Source organism: Solenopsis invicta, chromosome 5 (assembly GCF_016802725.1).
Source record: "Solenopsis invicta isolate M01_SB chromosome 5, UNIL_Sinv_3.0, whole genome shotgun sequence".
NCBI classification, from domain to species: domain Eukaryota; kingdom Metazoa; phylum Arthropoda; class Insecta; order Hymenoptera; family Formicidae; genus Solenopsis; species Solenopsis invicta.
The window spans coordinates 5,222,525-5,249,649 of NC_052668.1; the positions used below are offsets into that span (position 1 = coordinate 5,222,525).

Here is a 27,125-nt window from a genome sequence, read left to right on the forward strand (position 1 = left end):
TTGAATTTCGTTCAAACTAGGCATTGTTACGACTAGGCATTGTTACGACGTTTGTTTCTTAAATGATACAGTAAAGAATAAGTTTACTCTTATATAGAATTTTGATGTTTACAGTTTTTGCATGATTCAGAGAAAGGCTGTGAAATGTAGCGATTTACACTGATTTCCATGAAATCAAAGACGAATAATATTAGTTAGAGAAGATTGTTTCATCATCAATGAGACAAATTAAAATCCGGGTAATGCTAACGGTAACTGACAAAAATGCATACATAACTTGGATACATCCTAACTCCTAAAAAAAAATCGTACGAATCTGATTTTTTTCCAATTTGCAGGGAGAACTCCAAATTTTACGATGGTTACTGTGACATTTGCGAAAAAAATTCATCCTACCCCGTAAAGTGCTTCAAACTATGCAAATGTTTGGAAACAAAACACGTCCTTACTTTAAAAGAAACAGCAGAACGAGGAAAACAGAAATTCAAAATTTACCAAATGCACCTTAAAATAAAGACTTTAAGCTTTAATATAAAAAAAAAACTTTCAAGTACGGTAATTTTTAACGAAATTATGATTATTTAAAGTTGTGCAAAATTTTGTTATAAATGAGTGTTGCGATAATTTTGTTGCATAGTGTGTGTGTGTGTGTGTGTGTGTGCGTGTGCGTGTGCGTGTGTGTGTATCTCGTATATAGCTGTGTACGTTAGAAATCGTTCGTTTGTGCTCACGAGAGCTTTTCTTATAATAAACGTAAATGTCATCGGTAATTTCTAACCATCCCAAGCAATGGCTACAAAAGGATTTTTCGTATCGCAAATTACAAATCTGGAGCTAAAAATATGAAACTTATAATGGTGGAGCAAGCTTGGTGGACATGTCTAAAAAAATTGCAACTTTGTAAATGCACTTTTGCATTTTTATATTTTCTTATTATAATTTTTTTGTTATTTTTATTACATCTTTTTATCGTTTTATCTTTCAATTTTATTTACTTAAATGTCTATGTCGTTTACTAAAAATTAATTTTTAAAAATTACTTTAAAAACAGGCCGTCACAAGGGAATACCCCTTTAATGAATTAACTCCGACGGAATTGCATCAATTTCTATTATCCAAATATTATACACATAAATACATAATTATGTATTGTAATAAACTGTTTTACAATGTTTACAATAAACATTGTAAAACAGTAAAAAGAGATCAAAATGTTTTCAAAAGTTTATCAACTTAAAACTGTTAACTTTTTTCCGGGTGGATATTTGTTAGCTGTTTGACAGATCAAACTATAATTCATAAAAAATTATTTAAACATTAAATCTCTATTTTTGTGCATATCTTTAAATTTTAGGAAAAAAGCATCGAATATTAAAGTATCGCATATGGTATTTACAATAATGTTATATACTACATCAATTCATGCGTGATAATGAAGGATATTTAAGTAACTTACCTATACGATCATTATTAAAGTTATTATTTTTGCTTTGTACTGTGGGTACAACGGTCCAAATAATCTCCGGGTTTAGGGTTGTTGATTTCATCAGTGAAGAAGTTTCCGTTGTTTGCGATTTCGTTAGCGTCGTACGATTGCACAAGAAATTCTCCTCTGTGAGATTATTCAACAGTGTGCCTGCTAAATGATTGGGACTGCCACATATGACAATAGGTGCTTTATTATCCGACAACATAAGCCATTTCCACAGGTGTTTCATTTCACAACTGCAGTTGATAGGATTATTATCCAATCCGTTAATTTTTACATAACCTCCACGTTCGTCTAAAGCAGCTAATAACTGAGATGATAGATTGATAAACTTGCTGCCGGAGACATTCAGCTCCACTTTGGTAGAACGTGGTACTGGGAAAAAGAGTGCCGGTGGTATTGTATCCACAGAAGTATTCTTCAGGCTGAAGAATAATCTTGGGCCACGCACACCAACCAATGAACTTGAAAGGATGTTGCGAAGTCTTTCTCCTCGTAATGTCAGTTCTCGTAAGTAAGGATGAATATGCATTGATAATTGCTCATTGCTCACTGAGGAGTCCTTGATTTCAATATCTAATATTTCTAGATTTGTCATATTTTTCAGAATACCTTGTACGTCTAAATAACCGAGCTTCGGATAGTTGTAGATATATAAAAGTTGCAATTTTGTCAGTGACCTAAATGCATTTTTTTCGATCCTAGTACAATTTAACAAGTTTGCCATTTTTAAGGAACGCAGTGTAGATAATCTATCAAAGTTGTATTTATTAATGTTTTTTATTTCGTTATCAGAAATATCCAAGCTTTGAAGAACCGATAGATTTTTAAAAGTGTTTGTCAGATTCGTCAAGTCCGTCAGACGGTTCTTCGATATGTCTAGATTTTCTAATATTGTAGTTCGCTCCAACATAACAGGTTTAATATCTGCAATTGCATTATCTGAGAGATTTAGATGCTTGAGAAATGGCGTCTCTAGCCTCGGAATAGTTTTAATATTTGTATTGGCGAGGTTCAACGATCTCAGTATTTTTGCTTCGCCCAGAATGCTGCGTATTGCATTTTCACTTAGAGGATTCTTCGAAAGATCAAGCTCCTTTACATTGTTGATAAAGTCTTGTGTAAATACTTCCACCACTCGATTGCGAGCCAATTTTAGGCTAAATAACGATAATTGCCGTTGTATTGCGTGAATTGGAATTTCATTAAAACGATTACCAGATAAATCGATTCTTTCTAAGACATGAATTCTTGACGTATCAAAAATGGTCTCGGGCAACGAAGTGAGTCGATTGTCACGTAAATTCAAAGATTCTAATCGAAGTAAACCTTCCAGTGTGCGCTCGTGTAATGTTTCGAGAACGTTGCCAGATAAATCTAGCAATTGAAGCTGTGTGGAATTATGGAAAGCCAGTTCGTCCACCTGTAATAATTTTGTTTCTAATAATATATAATAATTACGTTTTTTCTTAATACTATTTATTTTGTTTTTATTGTCAAAGTGTGATGCTAAATTTCTATAGCCAGTTAGCCTCTTTTTTATCCCGTGAACTCAGTGTTTGAATGGATTAATAGAGAGTTTTTTACGCTGATTCTAAATATGTAAGTTTTTAGTTGATGCCATGCACCAGAGTAAATAGGCCCCAAAGAGTTTTAATTCAGTAAGAACTGAAACTTTCTAATCCTCATAAGTCAAAAAATAAAAAATAACATTTTTATAGTGCTTTAAAAAATTCTCGAGATTGACTACAAGAAAATGTAATAAAAAATATAGGGTGTTAGGAAGGATCGATACCTCTTAATATCTCGCAAATTATTAAAATCATTTTCAAATCAAGAAAAAACTCTTACTTTTTATTGCATTTTCTTGTTGTTGATCTTGAAAACTTTTCAAAACACTATAAAAAAGTTATTTTTCCTTAACTTTTCGAATTATGGAAATGAAAATTACAATTCTTATGGAATTAAAACTTTTTGGGGCCCATTTTCTCTGGAACGCTACATGGCATGAGACCAGAGACCTACGAGGTGTGATCAAAAAGTAAGGTGACTTTTCATTTTTATAAAAAAATATTCATTTATTCATCCAAAATTATGTTATCCCCTTCAAAATAATCCCCCTCTGATACAATGCATTTGTGCCAGCGCTTTTTCCAGTCGTCGAAACATTTCTGAAATGCACTTTTGGGTATTGCCTTGAGCTCCTCCAGCGATGCAGCCTTAATCTCCTCAATCGTCACAAATCTTCGTCCTTTCATAGGCCTTTTCAATTTTGGGAAGATGAAAATGTTTCGTCACCAGTTATAACCTTTTTGAGCAGATCAGAATCATCATTGACGTCGTTCAACATGTCTTGGGCGATGTTCATGCGACGCTGCTTCTGATCAAAATTAAGCAGTTTTAATTTCGCTGACACAGGTGTCATACTCAAAACATCCGTTAAAATTGATTGGCATGAGCCAAACAATATGTTAAGATCATCAGCTATTTCTCTAATCGTGATTCGACGATTTTTCAACACAATTTCTTTCACTTCCTGAACATTTTCGTCGGTTTTTTCGTGCTGGGGCGTCCAAAGCGAGGTTCATCGTCAACATTTTCTCGGCCCTCTTGGAATAACTTCTACCATTTATAAACATTTTTTTTTGCTCAAAGTTGACTCACAGTACGCCACTGTCAACATTTCAAGAGTTTTTGAACACTTAATACCATTTTTTACACAAAAATTAATACAAACTCTCTGCTCTATTATTTTCAACAGCAAAAAATTGCCGAGCACGCAAACACGAGTCTAACCTTTATGCCTCTCACATAAAAACAACACATGCTACATAGTCACAACTGTGAACATATGATCGTGACGAGTGTACCAACACACAAAAAAAAAAAATTTGAAATTAGAGTGTACAGAGCGCGCGAAATTCAAAAAGTCACCTTACTTTTTGATCACACCTCGTACATATTCGTAATCAGCGTGAAAAACTCTATTGATCCATCAAAACATCGAGTTCACTTTCGAGAGCTAAAGAAAGGGGCTAAACTTGGCCTCACTCTTTTCGAATATTTTTAGCTCATTCGCATTTTTAATGCTTCTAGTATTTTTAACTATATTATTAATGCCTTTCTTTACGTTGTTTCTAATCTAATATTTATTGTTTTATTTTATTACTCTGTAATCATGAGAATAAAATTATCATAATCAAAATGTTTTTATTGTACATGTATAAAGGACATTTGAGTTGTAAAGTTTCCTAATTTTTTTTCTTGCAAATAAGAACAAGTAAAAACATTCAACGCGTTATACAAGACAAAGGCATTCGTTGAGAATGAATAAAAAAATTGGTAATGTCTATAAAACGAAGAGTAACGGTCAGTTACGAGCAATAATAGATCGTATTAAATTTCGTTAAAAGAAAGTTTTAAGAAATTATATTTACATGACAATACATTTCAATTACACTAACAATAAGTCTTTATCAGTTGTACAATTAAAGTTAAGAAAAAACTATCAAAAGTCGCATATTGATTTAAAGACATTGTACATTAAGATTAAACAAAAATTAATAATCAATGTGAGACAGGTAAGCCTGTGCAGAAAAGTCTTGATTTTCCAAATGATGTTAGATCCGTCTAAGTATAAACTCGTTTACAATGTTATTTATTGGTCTGAAGAATGTCATTGACTTTAAGGAGTCAATTACTAATACACAAAAACATGGCACTCCGAACAACGTTACTATACTTTAGATTTCTTTGATTTATGCTATTTAATAATGTTTAATGTTTGCAAGACTGTCCCTGTCGATTTTTTGGCATCTTTTTACCACGTTTATTTTCGACTTAACGACAGTCTTGCCTCACATCGACAAGTTATATTATGAAAGAATTCATACTCACAATAAGGTAAATAAATGATTGATTAGAATTTATATTTGAATTGTTTGTGAATTTAGAAAGCAAATTTGTCTATGGCGCCTATTACTTAAAATAAACTTAACTATATAATTGGCATTGAGATCTTAATTTTTTATAAAGTATTGTTAAATGTTGTCATAAATTTTATATGTGACAAACAATTCTTCTTGCAAATACAGAAAATAGCACAAATTCTAGTTACATCAGCAAAATATTTTTTTGATTGTATGAATGTGTTCACACATTATCAGGATGTCCCAGAATTAGCAGAGGTTTTTTTTATAAACGAATTCTTCGGAATATTTTTTAAGTTGAAAATCCTAATACGAAAATGTCGAGGTTATCATATTTTTCAAATTATAAATTACACAGGTCTACAAAATTGGGGGGGAGGATCTTGTGCTTTAAAATTTAAATGACATTTCTATAGGATTTTGATACGCTGAAAACGACTACGTTGTTCCTTTTTTCCATCACCCTCCATTTTTTAAATAATCGCAAAAACAGTTTTTTTCGAACTTGACTTCTTTATAAATATTTTCTGGTTAAAGAAAAAATGATAGCAAGGTCAGCTTTACGGCATTTTACGCAGAAATGTTTCTACAATATAAAAAATATTTTTTCGCATCTTATATAAATGTTTTATGCAAACGATAAACAAAAAACTTTGAAAAAATTTGAAAAATTGTAAAAAAATGATAAATTTTGAAATATGAAACCAAATAATTAAAAAAATAAAAAATCTTACAAAATATTTGACTTTGTAGGCAAATTAGCTCTATGTTTTTAGTTTAATTTTTTTCTGAAAAATTAATTTCTGATTTTGTTAAAAAGTTATTGAATTTAAACCATAAATGCATCCCGCGAGCGTTACCTGTCGCGGTGCGTGACATCCTCTCGCGTCTGACGGACTGCCATTGAATAATGTTCAAAAAGTTATAAAATTATACGAGATCGTGTAGTGTATAGTTTTTTTGGTTACTGATTTCAAAAATAAACAAATCAAAATGGCGGATTCTATATGGAAGACAAGAATTTAAAAAATGCGTATAAATAACATGAACATCGATATCTGATGGTTTTGTAAGTCTCTGATTACTGCTGTATAATTACAATTGTTCAATTGAAAATGGCGGATCTAAAATGGCGACACATAAGTTTCTAAAAATTCATCGCAATAACTTAAAATTGTATTATTTATACTGTATGACAAAACAAAGAAAAGTATATTATGCTCCTTTTAATGATTTTAATGTAGTTTTTTTTGCTGTTTCAAAATCTTTACTTATTTTTTGTGACAATAGAAAATGTACATACAGAAAGGTAATTTTGCGTTACCTATCCTGTACCACGTGGAGGTATCACCTTGTCACAAAACATGGCCCCTTACGTCAGGAACATATTTACACTATGTGCAATCCATTTTTTTCACTATTTACAACAATACTATTGTTACATACGGAGGATTTTACGATTTTCCTTTTTGCATCCCTGATATAAAATATGAAATACGAAACAAGCTAAGAGATTGTCTGTAAGACTTATAACACTTATATCCGAAACTCCACGATTTCTCTTTTATAAATAACACTATTGCTCGATTATTATAAGAAAAAATCAAACATTGTCCTTAGAATATATAACAGCCACACATTACATCCGGAGCAATGAGTCCGTTAAATAGAAGCAAAAAAGAAAAAATCGTGCGACGACAAAACAAGCAACGATACTTATCCTAATACAATAATCCATATGAACGAACAAAGCCTGGACTTGAAAGAAAAAAAATCTGAATGCTATTAAGGTTTGGCAACAATTAAAGATAAGATTGAGTCGCGACACCGGACGGAAACTATAAAATTATAAAATCAAAATTTACAACCCCGGCTTTATTTGTTCAAACCCATGTTTCATCATAAACGGAAAGATAATTCATATGGAAAACGAGTCCCAAATAAACGTACGCGACGATATAAAAAATCGGAATCAAACGTTCCAGGAAGAGAAACCGTAGGACAAATCCCTTAAGCAGTTGGATGATGCAACTGCTCGCCCCTCTTAAAGCTAAGAAAAATCAGGAGAAGATGGAAAACTAGCCAACAAGAGATCATCCGAGAAGATGATTGGTAGTGAGCATTGGTGAACTACTCAATGAATAAGCCCAAAATTTTGATAACAAAGAATCTCCAAGGGAAGGGAAAAATCTCAAAAAAAAACTTTATCCAACCAAATCTTCATCTCACCCATCTCTCCACGCCCTTTCCTAAGCTCTATAAAATGTGCAACTTCCTGACACTTCGTCGTCATTATCATTTTTATTTTTCAAGATTCAAGATCCAAGATTTTTATTCTCAGTCTAGAGTCGAAGCTGTGCGCGTTATTTTAAAAATCGTTTTGAACTTAGAATCTGTGTGCGAGACGCAGACTGTCTAGTTTCAAGATCGTTTTCCATCAACAATCTCCAAAAATCAGAAAACGTCATCTCTCTGCTACCATAAGTATGTTTTTTACTTTTTTTTGCTTTTACTTCAATTTTCCATTCAACTCACCAGGAATCAATCGCTAATGAGCCTTCACAGCCATTCACGTCCCAGTTTCTTGCTCCCAATATTATTGTTATTTTTATTTCGGATTAACACAACAATTCTCATTTAAAACAATTTCCGACTTTCCTTCTAAATATTTCTTAAATCTCTATGTAAATATAAATGTTCTATTTCCATTCTTAAATCTTAAGTTCAATTTGATTTAATAGTTGAAATATGAATCTCAACGCATAATTATGAATTTATTAAAAAATAAATTAATTCCATCTTCTCCTCATATACGTATTTACCATAATATTAAAATTTAGCTTTACCAATTAACTACTTGTAATAATTTCAAAAATAATAATATTTATAATTTAGCTTTTCTTAGTTAACCTCTTAGTTTTTCCTACCAATATTAAACGATGTACTTCAATTTTAATTTTCTAAATAATCGTTACCTAATTATCTTACATTTTAAATAAGCTAACTAATTATGTACTCTTGTTTTAATTTTTTCTAATTAATAATGATTACCTTGCTATATTGTTTTCTTTCTTTTGTTAAATAACAATGACCAATTATGTATTTATTTGCTAATTCTTTCGAACAACTTTATAGAAATCTTATGTATGTAAATTTTAAGTATCAGAATATATGTTAAGTCTTAGTTAAAAAGAAAGCTTAAATGTAAAATTTTATTTTATCAACCCATTTTGTTACACTAACCTCCCGACTTAAAAAATCGCACTCGGTCCGATCCCGAGTTATAGAGATTGAATTCTCTGACTCTAATTAGGACCAATGATCGCACGATTCTGAAAAGGCGTTTAAGCGTATCATTACACGTTGACGCATAATTTCGGAATCATCGAAAGTGCGTTTGGCTTGTGCCGCACATCCCACTAGTGTGGCCACGAGAATAAAAAAGTTTTTGTTGTATCCTTCCCTGCCTTCCTCAAGTTCCAGGCATCTTTTGAGAGATAGCCTTCCTTTCCTTAAAGCTAGTTGTAACAATATTGTTGCCATATTAGATCCGCAATTTTCAATTAAACAATTGTAATTAAACAGCAGTAATCAGAGACTTACAAAACCATCAGATGTCAATGTTTATGTTATTTATACGCATTTTTTAAATTCTTGTCTTCCATATTAAATCCGCCATTTTGATTTGTTTATTTTTGAAATCAGTGACAAAGAACTATACACAACTTGATCTAGTATAATTTTATAACTTCTTGAACTTTATTCGATGGCAGTGAGTCAGACGCAAGAGGATGTCGCGCACTGTAGGTAACGCTCGCGGGATGCATTTATGGTTAAAATTCAATAACTTTTTAACAAATGGTCAAAAATTAATTTTTCAAAAAAAGAATTAAACTAGAAACATAGAGCTAATTTGCTTAAACAGTCAAATATTTTGTAAGATTTTTTGTTTTTCAATTATTTGGTTTTATATTTAAAAATTTATCATTTTTTAACGATTTTTCACGATTTATTCAAAGCTTTTACTCACGGTTTGCATAAAACGTTTTTATAAAATGCGAAAAAGTATATACTGTATTGTGGGAACATTTCTGCGCAAAATGCTGTAACGCTAACCTGACTATCATTTTTTCTTTTAACCAAAAAAAATTCATAAAGAAATCAAGTTCAAAAAAAGCTGTTTTTGCGATTATTTAAAAAATGGAGGATGATGAAGAAAACGGACAACGTAGTCGTTTTCAGTGCATCAAAATCCTATAGAGACATCATTCAAAATTCAAAGCGCAAGACCCCCCTCCCAACCCCAATTTTGTAGACCTGTGTTATTAAAGTTATTCAATTGTCGCGCCTAGAATTCGCACGCTCAGCGATGGCACTTAGCACTGTAGTGAACTATCAAATGAAGTATAAGTCGATATACTTCATTTGATAATTTTGACAGTTTGATTTATGTATTGCTTGACATTTTCTAACATTAAGTTGACATTAATTTTTATGAATAATTTAAGTTAAATATGTTGAACTGTTGAACAAGCAAATGTGTTGAAATGTGAGCGGAGAATTTGCAGTAAACTAAAGAAATTAGTAAGCTGTAGGAAACACGTACCTTGCTTGTCTAATACAATATATTTATTTAATGAAAAATTATCTAAATTGTTATACAAAAAAAGTAAAAAACAAAAAAACATCTGATTCCTATAATTAACGCTCTCCCATTGGCTGATTAGTATGATCGCTCTCTGTCCTTTTCTCAGACACACACAGACACACACACATGCATACGCACGCGCACGCGCACGCGCACACACACACGCACACACGCACACACGCACACGCACACGCGCACACGGGCACACGCACACGCGCACGCGGGCACAAGCACACGCGCACGCACGCACGCGCGCACGCACGCACGCACGCACACACACACACTGTCTACAGTCGCTCGGGAAAATACAACCGATCGCTCTGAGCACGGTCCTGCCTCTTACACGGGAAAAACTTGACAATGATTTTACTAATTTTAATAAAATTTGATGGGTGTGTAGTATTCACTCACACCTTTACAGTAGTAGAGCCATTCATTGCAAAAATTTAGACATTCTCAAGATAATGATGATTAAATATTTCCAGTATCTGTAGTACAGAAGAATGGTTGTCGAGTTAGCAATGTAGCGTGGGTCGACTGGTACGCTTGGAGTCGTCGACTGGTACGCTTGGAGTCGTCGACTGGTACGCTTGGAGTCCCGGGTTCGATTCCCGCAGATAAAACTTTATAGTTAAATATTATATTTTTAAATTATTATATATAATTCTTAAACCGTTTTTAATTATTTAATATAAAATGTTATTTAAAAAGTCAAGAAATTAAAAAATGCTCTTTCATTAATAAATAAATAAAAATTTGTCATTAACACAAAAAATATGAGTAGAATGTATAGGCGGATTCTAACCCAGGGATCTCAGGGGGGTGCAAGAAAAGAGGGGAATATTTCGAATCGCGCGGGGGGACCTAACCGGAGATAAGGTCACGCGGGTGGATCAAACCGGTTGGGGAAGGGGAAGGGGGAATTAAAACGGTGACACGCGGGTGAACCTAACCGGTAGTTCTGCGTAATCAATATTTAAATAAACAGTGATAACGCGAGGACCATGTTTTTGACCGATGTTTAAATAAACCTGACACCTTTGGAATGTGCCGCGTGGGGAGTGAGGGGGAAAATTTTTCGGGTCGCGCGGAGCGGGGGGAGGGCTAACCAGAGACAATGTCACGCGGGTGGACCAAACCAGGTGGGGGTGGGGCAAGGAGAGGATTTAAACGGGGACACGTGTATAAACCTAACCGAGAGAGGGGCGATATCCGATGTAGTTCTGTATAATCAATATTTAAATATGCAGTGATAATGCAGAGTTATCGACGATCATCGCCAATGTTTAAATAAACAAGGACTATGTTCTTGACCGAAACCTAATGCCTTTGAAATGTGCCGCGTGGAGGCAACGGACTATTTAATGTAAACATGGACCATGTACTTGTCCCTCTGTTCACATAAACGTAATAAATCACACCGGGGGGGGGGGGGACTGTACTTTTGAAATTGGAAATGTCTGTCATCACCAGGAAGATTTTGGAGGAGGAGATAAGCAATACGATAGCGAATATTTTGTGGGGTGTGCGCGGCTATTTTCGCGGGGCCCGCCGCCGCCGCCCCCGCTGCCGCCACCACCGCCCCCGCCGCTACCGCCACCGCTCACTATCTTCTAATAAATTTTTGATCAAAGTGGAAGCAAGAGAGAGAGAGAGAAAAAAAGAGAGAAACGTCGAACAGCTCCTTCGGCTGTGCTAATGACGCGTTGAAATAATGTTTAGATTTGTTTACGTTACGTAAGCTCTCTTTTGTGCGCGGTTGTCGCCCAGTGGCATATCGAATCTTGCAAGATATCTCTCTCTCTCTCTTTCTATCTTAGTAAAGAGAAACGCCGATAGTCCGGCTTCTAATGACACGTGTAAATAATATTTAGATTTGTTTACATGAGCTCTTTTTCGTACGCGGTTGCCACCAAGTGGCATGTCTAATCTTGCAAGGTATCTTTCTTAGTAAAGATAAGCGCCGATAGTTCGGTTGCTACTGCTGATTTAAACTGCACGTTGAAACAATGTTTAGATGATGCAAGAGGGAAGCGTTAATATTTTGATCAATTAAACGAAACTCATGTTTCGGTTATAAGTTTGGCGAATGTATTATACGATCAGTCTCGATGTGGACACCGAATCAGTCTCAATAGTTAGTCCCTAAAAAATGGTTGATCATGTGCAGACGACGAGTTTTATTTAATTGGTGGGTTAAAAAGAGAAATAAAGAGCAGGATGATTCTTGGTGGAAATACGCTATACCTCCTACTTTTTGTGAATTAAAATATATAAACAGACACTGTAACGTTCTAAGCGCACAGCAAATTTGCAAATCGTGTAAACAAAATACGTGCAAGTGCTCCGAGAAAGCGTGTAATAGGTACTAAAAACTGATAAAATGGAAAATAGTGAACGAGTGGAACGCGAACTGCACGAGCAATGCTCGCAGATTGCAAATTTAACTGAATGTTTTGAGTAGTTGCAACGATGCGACGAGTGCCTTGCGCAGCTCGAAGAACATTGTAGTGCCAAACGTCCTCGACTCGCCGTGGAAAAAAGACAATCACTTGTGTCAAGAATCGCGCGAGGTGAAAAAGCGCATTTAGAAAGATGTTTCGTGCACGTTGGTGGCAATTATGCAAGTACTATCGCCGGTGACAAAAAATCACTCGCGTAGCGTGAAATCCGCGTTCTAGAATTGCATTGTGACTGGCGCTGTTATTAGCATTGATTATATTGAGCCGCGACATTTTTTGGAGGACGCCCGTGATCTGGTGATCGAGCGAGTACAAAACGCTATCGCGAAACATGATAGTGTAAAGGTGAACACCGTATTCAATGGTGAATATGTTAACAATCATGATGAACATAATATTAAAAATATCGCTATAAAAAACAATAAACTTTATCGATCGTCAAATTTGCGCGAGTGGTATAAACAGAGTGTCATTAATGTCACGTTGGCGATGCTCAATGAGTTCCAAGAACGTGATACTGATTGGGCTCTTACGCGAATACTGAATTTAACGGTAAACATTAATAAGCGTAACCTTATACACGCGGGATGTTGCATTGAATTGCCGCGAGGAATAAAGAATAAATGTGCCGTGATTAATGTGCAATCAAAAGACAATGCGTGTTTTGCGTGGTCGGCAATAGCCGCCCTGTACCCTGCCAAAAGTCATGCAGACCGGGTGTTGTCATATCCGCATTACGCGGAAGTCTTGAATTTTGGTGACATAACATTTCCAATGAATATAAAAAACATTGGAAAATTTGAACGTTTGAACGACGTGTCGGTAAACGTGTACGGTACTAAATTTAATAGAAAAGAAAAGAAACTACGCGTATTCCCGGTTAGGCTCACCGAGGGTAAGAAAGAGAAGCATGCCAATTTACTGTACTTGGAAGATGAACAGCCTTGGTCACTTTGCATGTATAAACAACCTGTTACGACTAATCAGTTCACAGCTGAACAATAGTAAAAGAAGAAAGTACATTAGTGTATTCCATACGAATACGTGGATAATGTTGACAAACTGTATGAAACGCAATTATCACCGCGTGAATCATTTTACAGTTCTCTTACCAAGCAGACAGTATCACAGACAAATTATGCTCATGCCCAGAAAGTTTAGCAGCGGTTCTCAATCAAAACCCTGGGCGAATACAGCGATTCATATATGAAAACTAATGTCTTATTATTGGCTGATATTTTTCAAAACTTCCGCAAAAGTAGTATTAATAGTTATGGTCTCGATCCCGCGCATTATTACACATTGCCAGGCTACACTTGGAATGCAATGTTAAAACTAACACGCGTAAGATTTGAGTCGCTCACCGATATAGACATAATCTTTTTTATAGAACGCGATATACGCGGTGATTTGAGTCAATGCTCCGATAGATATGCTAAAGCCAATAATAAGTACATGCGTTCTTACGATCCGTCGAAACCATTGTCTTATTTAATGTATTTTGACATAAACAATATGTACAGTTTCGCGATGTGTCAACCATTACCATACGGTGAATTTCAATGGGTCGAAAACGTTGACAATTTTGACGTGAACGCGATTGCTTCGGGTTTGCCCACTGGGTATGTGCTGAAAGTTGTTCTTACATATCCACAATGTCTGAACGATCGACACGCTGATTTACCTTTCTGTCCTACACACGATAAGCCGCCAGGATCACGGCAGAAAAAACTTCTCGCGACGTTGAACGATAAAAAGCGATATGTGATACTTTACCGTTATTTGCAACAATGCACGCGCAACGGGCTTCGCGTAACAAAAATTCATCGCGTATTACAGTTTGCTCAATCTCCATGGCTCCGCGATTATATAGAATTGAACACAAAATTTAGAATAAACGCAAAAAGTGATTTCAAAAAGAATTTGTACAAATTGATGAACAACGCCATGTTTGGAAAAACTATGAAAAACGTACGTAATCATAAACGTAAAATTATTGATAAATGGGAAGGACGTTACGGTGCGGAGGCAATGATTGCTAAGTCAAATTTTTACAGTCGCACCATCTTTACGGAAAACTTTATTGCCATCGAACTGAATAAACTTGAGGTAAAATTTAATAAGCCGATTTACGTGGGTATGTGCATACTTGACATATCAAAATTCTGCTTGTACAAATTTCATCACGAATATATGTTTCCGTTATATAAAAACAAGTGCAAATTATTATATTCAAATACTGATAGTCTTGTTTATTTTCTTGAGTGCGAGGATATTTATTCAACGATGAAACGTGATATAGCGAGATATGACATAAGCGATTATCCCGCGGACAACCCGTACGGTATGCCTCTCGCGAATAAAAAAATCCTCGGTCTAATGAAAGATGAAAACAACAGTGCGATCATGACCAAATTCGTTGGACTCAGAGCAAAGATGTACGCGATCAAAGTAAATGTTAAAAAAATACCAAAAAGGCGAAAGGTGTGAAAAACAATGTAGTAGCGCAAACTATTATTTTTGAAGATTATATGCAATGTTTGAACGATGAAATAGAATTAACTCGTAGCTAATCGTGTATACGTTCGAAGCTACATCAAGTGTTTACGGTGTCAAAATCCAAAGTGGCGCTCTTGCCATATGATGATAAAAGATACCTTGTTCCATCTTTATTAACAAATACGTTATCATGGGGACATTGGCAGATACAGTTATAATATATTGCATAAGATGATCTCACATTTTTTACAAATATTGTGCATTTTAATCTTTTATTTGTAGTACATTCTTTTTATATTTCTTACACGTTTAATATGCAAGTAATATTTTATATAAATATTTTATTCATACTTTATACTTTGTATACGTTTTATATTCTGTATGCTTTTGTTTATACATCTCACTGTTACGGCGGAAAAAATTTTTATTTTCCCGCGCCATCCGTATTATTAAGAGCCTAATTAAAATTCGGGAACATCCTCCGACCAATTAAATAAATCCTACATCGAAATCATAATTCAATATCACTCATACGGCTTTTACATGCACAACTGCTTGGCAATATCGCGGCGCCGCCCCCTCGACGCGCAACACCCGCGAGTATCTATCGGGGCGAGACGAACCTTGTGCGCGCCGACCCTTCGGCATGTGACCCCCTTCTAATATCACCAGGCTCCGCGCTTTAAGATTCCACTTAGTTTAATATAAAATATTATGAACGGCAAAATTATAATTATTGAAGCGTGATTTTCTTATGGATGCTTCCTACTACTACACTATGCAACTCAAATTAAACAAATTTAAAATCGCGGCCAATGAAAATGCCAAAAGATTGTGAATCAAATAATCTTTTACAAATAACAATAAAACACTAACATTTTATGCACAAAACTATAGCGTGTGCTTGGTGCTATTGCCTCGTACACTCTCAATTACGATAATTCAAAAAATAACAATCATAAAAGAATTCTAGAAATTTCTCCTGTTAAAATTTGACTCCCCGTAGTAGCAACAATAGAATATTAATGTTTAACATTGCATAACGCTTCGGTCCTCCACCGTACCATGTACGCGTGTACCATGTACTAATCGAGATCCTATAAAGAACTTAATTTATATTATTTTTCTAAGCATTGGATTTTGCGTCGAAGCGTGGTATGCGGTGTCCCCGCGAGTCGCGACCCCCGGAAACGACTACAAGCGCGCCTCGCGCGAACTATTGGCGCAAGCCGCGCGGTCGTGGAACATGGGCGGGCAACGCGTTACGAAAAACTATCGCTCCGAATTTTTCACGAACTTGAGGAATCGTTCCGCAACACCTCTTGCCCATATCCTTGACTATGTAAGGAGCAAAATCGGAGTTCCAAAATTCAGATTAGTCTTGTTGGTTGATCGAGACTCGCTGCCCGGCAACCGTCAAACTGCAGACCTCCAGGTACGATCTCAACGACAGGTGGGTTTACTCCTGACGAAAACATTGGTCTTCGGGGGTGGCCCCGGTCAAATTGCCTTTTTCCTTTTCTATCATTCTTTCTCTTCCTTTTCTACTCGAGATCCAGAGAGTTGAACCACACCAAGCATTAGCTAGAATGTGGCCTTGCTCGTTTCTCTATCTCTCTCATTTTCATCCTGGCGTTGAGGAAGATTTGCTAACGCGATTTCTTGGCGTCTTCTTTCTCTCCCTCGCTCCCAGTCCCCGTCAAGGAAGATTCGCTAACGTAACTCTTCAACGTTGACTCTCTCACTCCTTCCCCTGCAGCGTCGAGAAAGATTTGCTAACGCGACTTTTCCACGCACCTATCTCCTCTCTACCCAGTGACTCAAAATTACCTCTTAGATAATCTCCATCTTCAGAAAAGGCATTCTAACGGGTGTCTTCTCTGACCCAGCGGATTCGTCTCTCTCAATATACAATTATATTCTGTATTTAATAATTAAAATTCGTGGAAAATTGTAGATCACTTGTACTGACCTCTCTTTCTATCTCTAACACTTTCTAATTATTCTCTTAGAAGGACCGATAAGCCATTTACACATTCATAATTTATCGTAGCAATCCTTAGTATTAATCATTATGCTATCTTTGAAGAGAACATGGGCCAAAAAGGGCACATCGCGTCTACGCCGGTGGACGAAAACGTTTCTTCCGAAGTATGATACGGGAACTTTACGCTTGGGAAGAATTCGACCAGTCCGTGTTTCCGCTTCCGCGCCTTAGCCCTCTGCCCTTCCCGATGGAGGTGGAGGAGACTATAATTACCCAATCAACTTCCATGCCAAAGTTAGGTGACAACCGGCTGGATAGCTCGGCAGAACCCCTTGTGCCCCCTCTAGACGATTCAGTCGTTCCAAACTCAAAAGCACCTAAAATTCCCGTAACCCAAAACGTGAGGCGCAAGCCAACAAAGCCGACCCCTGATTTTGTCCCAACTTGGGCATCTACCCGGCCGTGTACACTCGGCGTAACTACATGAAAGCTCGATTCAAAAATCAAACCTCCCGAAGGTTCTAGAATTATCAAGAATATTGCCCCCGCAAGAATATCAAGCCCCCGCTTGCGGTGTAGAGGACCCTTTCGAGCTATTCGATTATGAGCTGCGAATAATATTCAACTCTTAAGACTTATGTAATAAATATCACTCATCTGTTGTTCATGATTACGCTTAATATTTACTTGTATTTATCGTTTAGTTTCCTTTGCTCGAGATTATGCTCAATGTTCATGTAATAGTTATTTGTTTAGTTCAAGATCTCGTTTATTATTATACGTCCGCCTAAAGTAAATATAAATATAAATATAAATGTAAATATAAATATACAGGGTGTTTCAGACCACCCGTACACCCCTTTTCTCTTCGCAGGATTAGGACCAATCAAAAATATGTTCAGACGAAAGTTGTAGGGTTTCAAAAGATCTATTCAATGATCTTATCAGTTTGACCTTGGATGGCGTCGCCAAGGTCAGATCGAAATCACATTAAGTTTTTTAAATGGAACACCCTATTTTTGATTCCAGAATCTAATAGCTGGTGTAAAGACCTTTCCAAAACACTAGAAGAATGTTTATTTTCGTTGACTACTTTCCGAGTTGTGCGGCTTGAAAGTTACACTACCGCCAGAATCAGCATTACTCAAGATGTACCATGTGGTGGTTACTTAGTCGGATTTAATCTTGTGTGTGGGTGTGTGCATACGTGCATGCGTATGTGTATGGGAGAGGAAAAGGGGAGTCAAAGTTTTATGTACTCTGCTTTTGTTTATTAACTGGATTGATTATGTTTGATGATCAATCATGTCCAGATTGACTGTATGCATTTTCCCGTGCTTAGCATTATCCAGAATGAACGACGTGGACGTGACAAGAATTTCATCCCATTGGGGTGCTTGATTCACGTGAGTCCCCTTGCCTCTCACGTTTGGGGTGCTTGATTCACGTGAGTCCCCTTGCCTCTCACGTTTGGGGTGCTTGATTCACGTGAGTCCCCTTGCCTCTCACGTTTGGGGTGCTTGATTCACGTGAGTCCCCTTGCCTCTCACGTTCGGGAATGAATGAGTGTATGTTTTGTTAAGCGACTAAATGTTCAAAGTGAGCACCATTCTCTGCGATGCAAGCATCAACTCTATTTTGAAAATCATTGGTTGCTCGAAGAATTTCCTCGGCACGTAAGGATCGAATTGCTTCACTTATTCTACGAATCATATTATCCCTCGTAGTCGGACGTTCATGATAGACCAAGTTTTTTATCCTTCCCCAGAAATAATAATCAAGGACGGTGAGATCTGGTGATCGGGGTGGATAATTGATTGGACCGTATTTGCCTATCCACTTGTCGGGGAACATAGTATTTAATGCCGCACGAGCAACTCTCGATGTATGAGACGGACATGCATCTTCTTGGAACCACATGTTCAGGCGCAATTGCAGAGGAATATTTTCTAGTAAGACAGGAAGATCTGTCATTATCAAGGCGGAATATCTATCACCGTTTAGATTTTCGTCAAAGAAAACAGGACCTATGATTTGACTTCCAATAATTCCACACCAAACATTGACTTTCCAAATGGTTTGATGATCTACTTCTCTCAACCAGTGAGGATTATTTTGTGCCCAATAACGATAGTTCCAAGTATTAACAGATCCATCACTTTTAAGTGTACATTCGTCAGAAAATAAAATTTTCAAGTGGAAATCAAGTGGTTGCTGTCTTATAAAGTTGCAAAATACAAGTCTCTGTCTAATATCGTTATAATTCAACGCTTGATGAACAGACATTCTGTAAGGGTGAAATTTGTTATTTTTTAGAATGCGTCAAACACTGATTTTACTAACACCAGAATCTTGTTCTCGTCGTCTTAAAGAATCATAAGGGTTCAATTCTGTCGATGCAAGAATTTCCACTGTTCTTTCATCCATAATCGGACGACGAATTTGTGTACCTTTGTTATGTTGAGGCTGAACGACACCTTTAATTTTGATTCGTTTAGCCAAACGTGAAAAAACATTTCGCGGGTGAGGAGTCCGATCAGGATAACGTTCCCGCCACAATCTTTCCGCTGCAATGAATGTACCTCGACACTCATCTAAAATTAGCAGCATATCATATGCTTCATCATTGGAATAGGACATGGCTAAATAAACCTAGACTAATAAAGAGGGTCGGATTTTTGTTGCGCGATTGATACTGATATGATGGTTATTGAAGACGTAGGTGACAAGTTTGAGAGAGTTATTGTCACTCGTGTTGAGTTGAGTCACAATAGCGTTGTGGTGAATACATCTCTACTACATCCTATGCAAATAACAATATGTATAAAATCACGAGTTAGACATCGTTACGCAGAAAGCCGCGCTCGTTATTGCTCGTGTGCTACCGTTAAAGTAATAATGTAATTACATAATATTATGACATACATATGTATGTGACTATCTACGGTCGCGACAGCTAACTTTCACGATTTTTCATGATCTGTTTTTGTTGGCCCGGCTCACGTGTTTACTTTCTTTGTGTCGGCTGCACGGCTTTCTGCGTAACGCGTGATTTTATATTGTCATTTACATGGTGTTGGCGGTAGTGTAACCTTCAAGCCGCACAACTCGGAAAGTAGTCAACGAAAATAAACTTTCTTGTAGTGTTTTGGAAAGGTCTTGACACCAGCTATTAAATTCTGGAATCAAAAATAGGGTGTTTCATTTAAAAAACTTAATGTGATTTCGATCTGACCTTGGCGACGCCATCCAAGGTCAAACTGATAAGATCATTGAATAGATCTTTTGAAACCCTACAACTTTCGTCTGAACATATTTTTGATTGGTCCTAATCCTGCGAAGAGAAAAGGGTTGTACGGGTGGTCTGAAACACCCTGTATATACATATATATTGTCACGTACTTTTCCTGACGCCGGAGAGCAACGGCGAAGTACGCGATCAAACAACGGGATAACTCGCGAAACACGCGCGGGAGCGACGAGCGAACCGAGCAACACCAAACGCTCGCACCAAATCGCGAGATTGGGCGCCAGACGCGATGATACCGGTCGCGTCTCCGGGTTCACTTTTCCACTCTAAACACGGATTCACAACACGCGAGAATGCGTCATGCCAAAACGCGAAATCGTCGCTCGCACGCGGCCAGCTAGCTCCTCTAACCGTAGAGGGGCGGGGTAGCGGAGACAGGGACGAAGCGGCTCTCTTACGGGAGACGACGGGTAGGCGAGAAACTAAATAACGTCAGGCCGATGTAACAGACAGAGATCACATATATTGCAGATAATAGAAACAGCATACAATAAAATAAGAGAAAAAAAGGAAAGCGGTTAACGTACGAAAGAAAGACACAGCGATAAGGCGTTAACCCAAGGAATTAATAATCCAGACGCGGGAATTATTTCAACTCAGACCGTAATTACACTACACGCGCCGATCACGACGACTGGTCCCGCGCGAAGCGCGGCAGCCAATCACGCGCGCTCTGACCGGCGCGTCAAGAATACGAATGCAGAGCCTCCGCTAAGGCGAGCAACGCAATTCTGAGACGGAAGTGCGTACAGTAAAAGATTCGCGCCGACGACAACGCAGTCGCCGGAAACGCATTACAAAATTAATAGACCACGCGCGATACACCAAGTCACCGATATCTCGGACGGCCGTATGATCACGGCCGTAACACGACTCACGCACGTGCGCGAGGGCTTTGCGGCTTCCCGGTCGTTCGCGAGCTTCTACGGCGGGACGGCTCAAACACACGCGGCAGCCGACAGCTGGGTGCCTCGACGAGGTCTCGGGCTTGAGGTGGAGAGCCAGCCAAACACTAAAAAGCAAGGTGCGTTCAATCGCCACGCGGCGGACGCACTCGCACACTAACCTAATGGCTCCACCTCAGAACGCGAGCCGGTCGACACCGACAGCTCGTGGCTTCACACAGCGGTTAGACGGGTCACCTCGACTTCAGCACGGTTCCCTCCTCCGCTCCTCGATCCGCAGGGCTTGTCCGGGCCTGGCACACTCGACGATAGCCGCTCCCGATATCTCCAGCCGATATCTCGCACGCTCGCTTACGCTTCGCACCGCAGGGATCGCCGGGTCGCACGCAAAAGCCGAGAGGATCGCGCTCGATGCGCGATTGATGAGCGCTACCCCTCCCACAGGGTGCGCGATATCCTTGCGCCTAGCGGCGCGGCCTATCAGCGGCCGCCCTTATCTAGCCGTGACGTCACGGCAGCGTAGTGTCGGGTCTCCGCAGGTGTCGTGCGGTCCCCGTCGGCATCCTACATCCTCGTCGTTCTTGTCGTCCTCGCGGACGACAGCAGCAGAACTTCTCCAGCGGCGACTCTTCGCCGCTACCCTCCTCGATGGACAGCCGGCATTCGACGGCCCTCGTCCTGGCCGTTCGTCCGCCCCAGCCTGTCCATCAGCCGTGCCATTCGCGAGCCTCCTTTGCGTGGCGCTTATCTGTCGCCACGTCTGGTCTCGTCCTCCTCTCCGTCGGCGTTTTCCTGTGCGCCGACCCTGGACGATCGCCCTCTCCCTTTCCTGTCGCAGTCCGTCTCCCTCGCCGCTGCTGGTCCTTCGGCGGCGTTTGTCGAGGTGCCCGCGGTTACATGTAATAAGCCGCGAATGAATAAATAAAATAACACGCAACGCAGTCCCGCCGGAGATTTCGCTCTCTCGTTGAGTGCCCGGCCCGGTCGTTCGCGCCTCCTCGCGCTACGCTTAGGCGGAGGACGAAGTGGCGAGGCAGATAAAACTGCCACGTCACAATATATATATATATATATATATATATATATATATATATATATATATCATGGTGCGAGAAAAGTTCCGGGACGGCGAAATATCTCGAAAACTAAGCATTTTAGGAAAAAGTGTTTCAGACAAAAGTTGTAGGGTTTAAAAAGATCTATTTACTGATCTTATCAGTTTGACCTTGGATGGCGTCGCCAAGGTCAGATCGAAATTACATTAACTTTTTTAAATGGAACACCTAACTTTTTATTGCATATTCTTGTAGCTTATCTCGAGACCTTTCCAAAACATTACAAGAAAGTTTATTTTCGTTGAGTACTTTCCGAGTTGTGAGGCTTGAAAGCTACAGTGTACTGTAGTGTGGGTCCAGCATTCTTGCCTTAACTGGCCGGACACACGCCACACTTGCCTTAACTGGCCGGACACACGCCACACTTGCCTTAACTGGCCGGACACACGCCACACTTGCCTTAACTGACTGGACCCACACGCCACTCTTGCCTTAACTGGCTGGACCCACACTACAGTACACTGTAGCTTTCAAGCCTCACAACTCGGAAAGTACTCAACGAAAATAAACTTTCTTGTAATGTTTTGGAAAGTTCTCGAGATAAGCTACAAGAATATGCAATAAAAAGTTAGGTGTTCCATTTAAAAAAGTTAATGTAATTTCGATCTGACCTTGGCGACGCCATCCAAGGTCAAACTGATAAGATCAGTAAATAGAACCTTTTAAACCCTACAACTTTTGTCTGAAACACTTTTTCCTAAAATGCTTAGTTTTCGAGATATTTCGCCGTCCCGGAACTTTTCTCGCACCCTGTATATATATATATATATATATATATGGATGAGCATGGCGTGGGGTTAAATAAACAATAATGTGTGTGATAGTCAAATTAATCATACACACACACACGCACGCACGCACGCACGCACGCACGCACGCACGCACGCACGCACGCACGCACGCACGCACGCACGCACGCACGCACGCACGCACGCACGCACGCACGCACGCACGCACGCACGCACGCACGCACGCACGCACGCACGCACGCACGCACGCACGCACGCACGCACGCACGCACGCACGCACGCACGCACGCACGCACGCACGCACGCACGCACGCACGCACGCACGCACACACATATATATATGTACATATTAATGATATATATATATATATATATATATATATATATATATATATATATATATATATATGTATATGGCTAGGCAGTTTTTGGGTCGTTTCCTGAAAATGTCATTTTTGTGTATAAAAGTGTAATAATTACCGTTTAGAAAACTTTTCCGTCTAAAAAAATCATTATTTTTATAAATATTTGGAAATTAGTACAGACTGGCAGTTGTCGGGTCAATAACGTTTTTAAATACAGCGACTAATATTTCTTTAATATAACGTTTGCATTCTATAGATTTGGTATTTATTAGTAATGTATGATTAATTTTATGCCATAAAACGAGGACAACTAATAAATTATATACAATTTTTTCACAAGTCCTTAATTCTGCTATTTCACTGAATTATTTTTTAATAAAGAGGCAGTTTCCAACCTTGTATATTTTAAATAAAACAAAGCGAATAATTTATTTTACTAATTTTTTTTTAACCATGCATAAAGAATTATGTCAATTACAAATGAAATAAGTTGTTAAAATGTAATATTAAATACAAGCAAAGCAAAATTTTTAGTAAAATTACAAGTTCTGAAATCCATCATTTCATAAAAATTAAATTATATATTGGGGCAGTTTTTAGGTCTTATAGTTTACACTGGGGCAGCTTTCAGGTCTTATAATTTTTATATTGGGGCAGATTTCAAGTCTTATAGTTTTTATACTGGAGCAGTTTTCAGGTCTTACAGTTTATACTGCGACAGTTTTCAGGTCTTATAGTTTCTAATACATTAAAACGTCTCAATATAAAGTTTTGCTAAGTTGTACATTCTTGTGTAAAGAACGTATTGCTTGAAAACAAATTGATTATGAAAAATTGAAATTTTAGTTTACTTTATTTTTAAAAAAGAAATAACTGAACTAGTATCACCATTTGGCGAATCTTTTTTTCCTTTTCGCAAATTATACAATCTAAAAATTGCTGTAATGGCTTAGTTTGCAATCAGCCTATTACAGCATTCTTTAAATAATATAATATTTGAGAAGGAAAAATTGATTTGTTGAATAGTTATACTAGTTTAGATTTTTTATTTAAAAAAAAAAGTATTATTAAACTTCAATTTTCTTAATAATTTTGTTTCCAAATGATAAGAACTTAAAAGAAGAATGTAGAGCTACATCAAATTTCTTAATCAAATATTCTAGTATATTAAAAAACGTAAGACTTGCAAACTGCCCCAGTATAAATACTATAAGACCTAAAAGCTGTTCATTCGGCCCAATTAGCTTTATTTCGTGACGATATTCATGTACACATATTGTCAATCTTATGTTATAAAACTTCAAAAATTTTAAGCGCAGTACTTGAAAATATAACACGTAATGAAATAACATTTTTAGCATTTAAAATACACGCAAATTCAAAATCTAAAACAATTAATGTAAGATCATAAAACACAAAGAAAAATATCTTGATAACATTAGCATTCCGTTTATTTAACTTAATTGTTATTGATTTCATTAATCAAACAGAGCAAAATGACCTATTAACCTCACACCCATCAAACACTGCATTAGTACATCAACAGTAGGCAGAAATAACATGAATACAATGGGATCAACGTTAATCACAGAGTACTTATATTATTTTTGCCTAATAATGTATACTTGACGATCACTCATGCATATGCAATTTGACAGGTGTAATGTTTATAAGTTACTTCGCTCCATTTGATTAATAAAATTAATAATAATTAAGCTACATAAACGGACTGCAAATGTTAGCAGAATATTTTTCTCCGTGTTTAATAATCGTTCATTAATTTTTTTAATCAGTTTGCAAGTATTTCAAACGCTGAAAATGCGATAATACACGTACTTTCACGAATGCTGCACTTCAGATTTTAGAAGGATTATAACATAAGATTGGCAAAGTCTACATAAATATTATGGTCAGAAAATAAAGCTAATTGGGCAGTTTTCAGGTCTTATAGTTTTTATACTGAGGCAGATTTCAGCTTTTACAGTTTGTTATGCCGGGGCAGTTTTCAGGTCTTATATAGTTTCTTATACACTAAAACATTTCTTTAAGAAGTTTTTCTAAGTTCTATATTCTTCTGTAAAGATTTTATCGCTTGAAAACAAATTATGGAAAACTGAAATTTTAGTCAACGAATCATTTTGTCCTTTTTACAAATTATACGAAAAAAATTGCTTTAATAGCTAAGCTTACAACTGATTATAGCAACCTTTAGATCATAATATTTAACAACGAAAAATTGATATGTCAAATAATAATACCAGTTTAGATCTTTCTATTTAAAGAAAAATAAATCAAAATTTCAATTCTTCATAATCAATTTATTTTCAAGCGATAAGATCTTAACAGAAAAATGTAGAACTTAGCAAAACTTCTTATTAAAACGTTTTAGTGTATTAAAAACTATTCCATAAAGTACAGAAGGCTGTAGAAATATTGTTGCAACATTGCTACAACGTTGCGACATTGCTGCAATATTGTTGCAAGTTTTGTGCTGTATTGGGATAAGACATGAAAGTTGCACCAGTATACACAGTATAAACTGAAAACCTGAAAACTGTCGTAGTATAAGCTGTAAAACTTAAAAACTGCTCAAGTATAAAAACTATAAGACCTGAAAACTGCCGCAATATAAACTGTAAAACCTGAAAACTGCCTCAGTATATAATTTAATTTTTACGATGAATTTTATAGAAACCAAATCTCGATTCACTCTGAGGTGAACTGGATTTAACATCGGATTGATGTTACTACTATTAAGAGGAGAAAAAAAATGAATAGATAACGTGTTTATAGGCCTTAACGGTTACGGTTAGGTTAGGTTATCCAAAGCGTGTACGGACGGCCTAACGGCTTCTATTGTAGACGAAGCATCAGGGTGCGTTCTGTTTAACTCTTGCAGTGTTCTGGAAATCGCTTCAGTTATACTGAAGGAGGCGGTCCTTCCCACCAATTTAGCTCAAATTTAATTGTAAAATTCACTTACACGCTCTCAATGTCCCTCAATTCTGTCAATCAGTGTGACAGTTTTACTAACCTCACAAATGTCGTACACTCTATAACTTTTTACCTGTTTGAGAGCAACGATTCTTTCTTTCATATTCTTGTTGTACGTATAAAAATAAACAAGAATATAAAATTTGAGCTAAATTGGTGATAAGGACCGTCTCCTTCAGTATAACGGAAACGATTTCCGGAGCACTGCAAGAGTTAAACAGAACGATCTCTAATGATTCGTCTACAATAGAGATTTAAGCCGTTGGGCCATCTGCAGACGTATTGTTGCGTATTATAGTTTTTATACTGGGGTAGTTTTCAGGTCTTACAGCTTATACTGCGACAGTTTTCCCGTCTTACAGTTTATATTGCTGCAGTTTTCAGGTATTACAACTTATACTGCGGCAGTTTTTAGGTCTTACAGTTTATATTGCGGCAGGTTTTAGGTCTTACAGTTTATATGGTGGCAGTTTTTAGGTCTTATAATTTTAATACTGGTGCAGTTTTCAGGTCATATTTCTAATAAACTAAAACGTTTCAATAAGAAGTTTTGCTAAGTTTTACATTTTTTTGTTAAAACCTTATTGCTTGAAATTGATTATGAAAAATTGAAGTTTTGGCTTACTCTTTTTTAAAAAGGATAAATTGGAACAAGTATTGCTTTTCGATATAT

At 37.2% G+C, this 27,125-nt stretch overlaps 1 protein-coding gene across 1 annotated transcript in view; it reads right to left on the reverse strand.

Moving 5' to 3' along the window:
- Positions 1-1,415: 1,415 nt before the first annotated feature.
- The window catches only part of LOC105194841 (protein artichoke), a 37,002-nt gene continuing 11,292 nt past the window's right edge, over positions 1,416-27,125 (reverse strand). Inside the window, exons 2-3 of the mRNA XM_039449217.1 lie at positions 17,288-17,535; positions 1,416-2,912 (exon numbers count right to left, since the gene is read on the reverse strand). Coding sequence (XP_039305151.1) covers positions 1,416-2,912; positions 17,288-17,535 — 1,745 coding nt within the window. The remainder of the gene's footprint in view (positions 2,913-17,287; positions 17,536-27,125) is intronic.